Source organism: Cicer arietinum, chromosome 2 (assembly GCF_000331145.2).
Source record: "Cicer arietinum cultivar CDC Frontier isolate Library 1 chromosome 2, Cicar.CDCFrontier_v2.0, whole genome shotgun sequence".
Classification (NCBI taxonomy): domain Eukaryota; kingdom Viridiplantae; phylum Streptophyta; class Magnoliopsida; order Fabales; family Fabaceae; genus Cicer; species Cicer arietinum.
The window spans coordinates 45,477,861-45,484,828 of NC_021161.2; the positions used below are offsets into that span (position 1 = coordinate 45,477,861).

General features: G+C 23.0%; 1 protein-coding gene across 2 annotated transcripts; it reads left to right on the top strand.

The window, feature by feature from the left end:
* The first annotated feature begins 1,857 nt into the window (after positions 1 to 1,857).
* On the top strand, positions 1,858 to 6,547 carry LOC101512469 (uncharacterized). Of its 2 annotated transcripts, none has more exons than XM_004490869.4 (6): positions 1,858 to 2,103; positions 3,260 to 3,317; positions 4,253 to 4,434; positions 5,295 to 5,370; positions 5,521 to 5,576; positions 6,296 to 6,547. In XM_004490869.4, exons 1-5 carry the CDS (start codon positions 1,972 to 1,974, stop codon positions 5,535 to 5,537), a joined length of 465 nt encoding a protein of 154 aa, XP_004490926.1. In that variant the 5' UTR covers positions 1,858 to 1,971; the 3' UTR covers positions 5,538 to 5,576; positions 6,296 to 6,547. The 2 variants fall into 2 exon arrangements, with proteins under 2 accessions (XP_004490926.1, XP_004490927.1); XM_004490870.4 differs by having other exon boundaries at positions 1,871 to 2,103; positions 4,265 to 4,434.
* Positions 6,548 to 6,968: the final 421 nt, after the last annotated feature.

The following is a 6,968-nucleotide window of genomic DNA, read 5'->3' on the forward strand; positions in this document are numbered from 1 at the left end:
GTGAGTTTACCTAAATCTATATCCACTCTTAGAGACGGTGAAACCTTGGCTACCCAAACTTGTCTTTATTAAGATAACCGTAGACACAACTATATTTTTTATTATATATCAAATGTTTTACTAGTCATCATAAATTGCAAAGTGGCGCAAATGTAACTTTTGGTAAATAAAAGGTCTTTGTTCTCTTTGACATGACAAAAATTAGTTTATAATATTCTTTTATAAACTATGTCAAGGAACTTTGTTATATTATTTTTAATGCTAATTTTATTTTTATTATTTTAATTATAATTATTTATACCCTTTTTAATTTTTTTATATTTCAAATAAATAAGATAATAATTTAAAATAAATAAACTAATAAAATAAATAATTTATTTAAAATTATTTAAATAAATAAAATTTTAAAGTAAATAATTTAGAATAATTTATTTATTATAATTGAAAATAATAAAATTAGCTAAATAAAAAATTATAACTTTAAAACATTTTAAACCTTAATTGATATAAAGTTTATGATTAATTAAGAATGTATTTTTATATTACTTTACATTTTTAATTTAATTGAATTTCTAACGTTGAGTCTTGATAATCAAAGATTTACGAGTCTCAAAACGGTTGAAATGATTTAGACAATATGTATTTTTGTTGAAAAAAAAAAAGAAATCATAATGAAAAATATGATTTTAACAATTGAATTTGAATCTTAATAGTAATAAGTATTAAAAAAATAAAAATTTAAATAACTATCAAAAGACAAACGTGATATTTTCTAAAACAAATATTTAAATTACTATCAACACACAAGAACAATACTTTCTAAAATAAATATAAAAATTTAAATAACTATTAAAACACAAAAACGATACTTTCTAAAATAAATATTTGAATTATATCTCACAACACTTTAATATTAAAGTAAAAGAAAAAAAAATCAAATATAAATTTAAATTTATTTAAATTGTTTATGATTGATATGATTTGTAAAAAAAAAAAAAAACTTAAGTTATACAGATAGTGTTAATAAACGACTCACCAAATATAGATATAGATTTTGAATTGACGATAGAGTGGGGTTTTAAATTCATAATGAAGCCCAAAAATAATGATAATCAATTTGTCAATTAATTAAATAATCGATTTTCTTACCAAAGTACTTAATTAACTTTTAACAAAACAAAAATCAGGGGGATTTCTAACTACCCTGTATTTATGTCCAACTATTCAAACATCTCTATCAATTAACACATAAGACCTTAAAACAAAACAAAATAAAAACCTAAAATGTTTACTATAAATACAAGTAAATATTTAATTTAAATTATTTACAAAAAAAGACCAATTATATATTAGCTAAGAAATAAACAAAAATTACAAAAGAAGTTAAATGTTTATTATAATCTTTTGAAATTAACAACACATTGAACAATATCTCGTCAAAAAAAACCTAGTGAATGATTTTAGTAGAAAATTAAAATTAACAAATATATTAATCAAGTGATTAAATTCAACAAGTTAATTAATTTCATTTTAAGACGAATCACTCAATTCTGAATTATTAAGATTTTATTCTTTTAAAAGCTAAATAATTAAAACAAAATAACAACACGTTGAATGTTGTGGATTGTAATAAATTTGTTGAAATTTTAATTCTTTGACCAGTATGGTTAAATATCTATGTGTTTCCATACAATATGTTTGGAATCAATATGTTTTCCTTTCTTTTGTTTTCAATATTATTTTCCTTATTTCATGGGTTTTTTTTTTCCATTAATATATCCTAAGATACTAAATACTATATAGGATCTTTTTTCTCAATTGAAATATTATCCCCGCATATTGGACTTAATTTTGGAGTTTATAAATAGCACACGTTTCCAATACATCTTTTTACCAAGAATATTGTATCCTTCAATATTTGTTTCGTCAATTTATTGACAACAAATAAAGTTTGATAACATATCTATAAACATGGATAATAACAAAAATCAAGCATGGTCTTCATCTTCTTCATCAACTGTGAAATTCGATCAACTTTTCGGTCCCAAGGACTCTGCTTCATCTTCTTCCTTCTTTGGTTCCATTTTCCCACCACCACCATCTGTATGTGTGACCACAAATTTTTTTTTTTTTCTTTCTATAAATGACGAAAATTAATTAATTAATACCAACCATCACCATACAGAATTTAGATAAATGATTGAATCTTAAATTATTTTATTTATTATATTAAGTCAAATTGACTTTTGCTTTTATTTGTGATATATATATATATATATATATATATATATATTTTCTTTTTTTAATTTGTTTTATTTCAACTTTTAATGCGGTCTATATTTTTTTATACATAATTGAGAGATATTTTTCTCACGATCAATATTATATATTATTGTTACTTTGTTAGTATTTTGTTCAAGTATAAATCAAATATACGACATCTTAATCATTTTAGTGTATAACTCTTTCACCTTAATCATTTAAAATAAACTATCTAAAGTTTTATGTTAAAATATTCATTTAAATAAAAATAGAGTGATTAAAGCCATCATGGTTTATTAAAAAAAGGACATCATATGATAAAAACAATTTTCTTTTTAGTTTTAGTTCTGAAGAGCCTAACAAGTGGAGAAGACGGGTATTGAGGAAGCCGTCTCAAAATATAACTACAAAAAAGTTTTTAATGAGTTATTTTGTGGATAATTTTTACTCCTTCGAAATCTCTAGGGAAATGTTTTTTTTAATAGTTTTTTTTTTTTTTTTGCATTTTTCAAGAATTTTGCCTTTATTTATATTTTTTTTTTAAAAGTATCGTGCCTGTTTAAAACGCGTGTTTTTCATTGTAGTGCATGAAATATACCCATAGTTTTTTACCGTATGAATTTGATTTATACGACAAAAAACTCATATTTATGTTGGCTATAGTAAATATTTGTTTTATCATTTTAAATTGTGTGGTAGATTTGTTTTGATATCTTTTTGCCTTGTGTTTTTTTTTTTTCCGGTATATATGAGTTATTATATTATACTTCTAATTATACTTTAATATTAATATTTTATTTCTCTATCTAAAATAAAAATTAGGCTATTCTTTTCTATAACTTTGAGATTCATAAATCTCAGTAAGTTTGCAATCATCTGATCCGCATAGTTATATGAAGAATGTAATTAACATGTCGTTCAAACTCTGAAAAAAGGTGTAAAAATATTAAATTAACTAATGACTAATATTCTTAACCAATTGTTTCTAATTTGCTAGGTTGAAGGGAGAGGATCAAGAACTCAAGAAGTGGGAAGCAAAAATTTTGGAGCACAAGGTTCATTTAGAAATTTATTAATATATATATATGTTGTCAATTTAAATAGATTTTATATAGTCAATCAATCACATTTTATTATATAAAAATCATTGTGTTATGTTATTATAAATTTTTTATTTTTACAAGAACAACTTCTAAAACTTCATAGATGATTAATTGTGTTGTGTTGATATTGTAATATTTTTATATTTGAAAATACATAAAAATTAAATTTTTATTAAAAAATTAGATTAAATTACTCTTTAGGTTCACTAAGTTATTTTTAGATTTCACGTTGATTCCTTAAAACATTTTCGTTTCATTTTGATTCTCCATGTTATAAATGATAAACAAAAGTAATAAAATGTAATAAAAAAACACTTAAAACTGATCTGGTTGGAGGTGGATAGAGGGGGTGAAATAATTTAAACAATACTCTCTTTACCTAAAATTTATATAAACAAAACCTAGTCAAAAAATTGATTTATTTAGTTCAAAATTTAGATTAATTACATAATTTTATTTCAATCATTTTTGTTTATATTTTAGAACCACGTATTATGTGTGTAGTTCACTTTTTAAGAGAAGAGAAGAGTTAAATCCTCTTAAAACCTTATTTTTCTCTTTCTTTATTTGGAGTATTTCAAAAAGAGAGATGAGATGACTAAATACACACAAATCATTAATTTAAATAATTTTCATTCCCTTAAATCAAATACTCTTTTAATTAAAATTCATATTCTTCTATCATTTTTTGAACTTTACAAAATTATTTTCCTCCTCCATTAAAATTTTTCTCCATTAAATTTTTTCTCTTTTTCTCTATTGAACTAAATAGACCTTAAATGAACAAAGAGTATATATATTTCAATTCTTGTCAAGCCACTAGGAGAATATTTTCCTTTAAAACAAATTGGAATATGTTTGAATTTATTTAGTAATGTTTGTGTTAGAATTCGTTTTAGGAACTCCTAGTAATAATAAAGGTGAAAACAACCGTGGCATCTCAAACAAGAATACTAGTGTCAATTATCAGAATGAGACAGTGGAACCCAGTTACTTCAGCTCTTCAATCTACTATGGTGGTCAAGAAAATTATTCCCCAAGAAGCAGGACCACTCAACCCCACCAACTTGTGAGTGCCTTCATTCTCATCCTTTCATATGGCATTTTTTTGGTCTGAAGAATTTATTATAGCTAGAAAACATATACAAACATCTTATAAATCATAACACCTAATTAATTAAGGTTGTTACATGATTACAAAATATTGATTTTGAGATTCAATAATTTTGATATTATTTTTCAAAAATTAAATACTTGTTTATAATTTAGATATAATTTATTAAAAATTAAAATAAATAAAAAAAGCTTTTTGTATTTTTAGACGTAATGAAAATCACTTGTTTTAAAATCATTAGTTATCAAAAATGATTTTTATAAAAAAACAAATCAAAATAATTTTTTATTTAAATTAATTTCTAGATTATTTTTGTATTTAGGTTTTTTTTTCAAAAGTTATAATAAACAGATGAAAAGTTGAAAACCTCTATAAAGGAACTATTTTGTATTTTTTTTAAAATTTAGTAAAATTCATTTTTTTTTAAAACAAATCATCTATAAAATATTACTTTCATGAGGAGCAACTCAAAAATTTTCATTTGAAGCATATTTTATATTATTTTTATATTCTATTTTTTATTTTAAGTTGTAATAAGCTATAATGAAAAGTCTTAAAGGGAATTAATTATTTTTTATAAAAAATGTTAGTTTTAAAAAAACAAATTGTAGCAAACAGGGTTTAAATATTTGTATAAAACTATTTTATAATGTTATTATAATTACAAATTGAATTCTAAGAATATTATGCCACGAGTTGACTTCATAATTGTTATTAAGAATATGATTCAAAATAGCCACTAGAAAGATGTTTTGCTATGCAAATAGTTATGCAATTATGTAGATCAGACTAATACTTTTTATCTTAATTAACAGTTTAAGAAAGATAAGAATAATGGTGACCCCAATGGTAACAATTCAAACAGCGCTTCAAGAGGAGACTGGTGGGAAGGTAGGAACCATAATTTATTTTTGCTAACAAGTTTTCATAATTTATTTTAGTTAACAAAAAACTAATTAAAAAATGGCTTTTACTCAATTTCATTATGCCTCTATTACTCACTTTAATTACACCTATATTATTTCGGTTTTAATTTGCCAGGTTCCCTTTATTACTAAAGTCATGGTATCATAGTATTAGAACTTAACATCCTGCAGGTAAATATTCCTCTCCTTCACCTACTAGATACATGGAATTCAATATAATTGATACCTATTTGTTTGTAATTGGATGTTTTTTTTATTTAACTTTTAAAAAGTTTAACGACGAAATTAACATATTAAAAATAAAATTAAAAAAATGTGTATCTTAGATTCGAATTTGTGTTTCCATACAACTAAAAACTTTTTTTTCTTATTTATTTTGCTTGCAAATGTAAGGAAATATTGCAACTTATAACTCGTAATCCTTTATTGATATCATTATTACCAAATCAAAGATTACTTAAATAAGTTGTAAAAAAAAATTTGCTTAAATATGTTGCATTTTGTGAATATATTTAAACTTCAAATGATAAATGTAAGAACATTTGATATCTGAGAGTGTAGGTTCGAATACGAGATATATCTATTTTTTGAATTTGACTCGTTTTAAAGTAAGTAATATTAATTATTAATAATTGATCTTATGTGCACACACGTGACAATTATGGATGGTTACAATATCAATAATTAATTTATTTATTTTATCAAATTTATCATTTTAGAAGAGACAAAAATCTATTTCTCCATATTAGTTTGATTTTCGTTGCTAAACTCTTTAGACATGTATAGTTGTGTATCTTAATAGATTAATTATTTAGACATGAATTTGTTTGTTTCGGAGCATTTTGTTTTTCTTATATATATATTGAGACATGATTTTGTTTATGTTGCAGGATGAAGATCGACTACATAAGTTGGAGAATGCTCTATTTAGTTATATGAAAATACATAAGTTAAAGTAATATAGTTTAGACCGTATGAGTTATACCCTTTTATCTTACTAGTTGGGTCTATTTTTGTCCCAGATATTGGGTATATATAATTAGCTAAACCGAAAATGTAGCTTGGGGCCAAGTCTATTGTGTGCTTTGTATTGTAGTAGTTTTTATATATAAAAATAAAATAAAATAAAGGTTTTATATTAATGATTCTATGGTTATTGGTTTTGTAGGGCTTCATGATGGACATGGATTCCATATGGTTAGAGAATCTTGTAATCATGCAGTTAATGTTTAAGAAACTTTTGAATTGAAATGGAATAATTTAAATTAAAACGTTAACTAATTTAATTAAGAAATGTAATAAATCAATTACCAAATTGTAATAAATCACCATTTGTAGCAGGGAATTCATTTCCAATAGTGGAGGTTATTGCTTGATGAGACATATTAACAAGTCTTGCTTTTTCTATTTAATGTGCATTTGATGGTAATTAGTATATAAAAACTTGTAACATAGATATAGATTAGAGAATTTGGACGAAAACTTTTAGACATACTTTCGAAAAATTATAAGGACTTTCAAAAGGTAGAAATTGTTAGAAAGTGTACTTTCTAACAATTAGTA

Excerpts from the sequence above, each read along its gene's own strand:
- LOC101512469 (XM_004490869.4), top strand. The coding sequence starts at position 1,972 with ATGGATAATAACAAAAATCAAGCATGGTCTTCATCTTCTTCATCAACT. Across the intron at positions 3,318-4,252 it reads CAAAAATTTTGGAGCACAAG|AATTCGTTTTAGGAACTCCT; the intron begins GTTCATTTAGAA and ends TGTTTGTGTTAG. Across the intron at positions 4,435-5,294 it reads CCACTCAACCCCACCAACTT|TTTAAGAAAGATAAGAATAA; the intron begins GTGAGTGCCTTC and ends CTTAATTAACAG.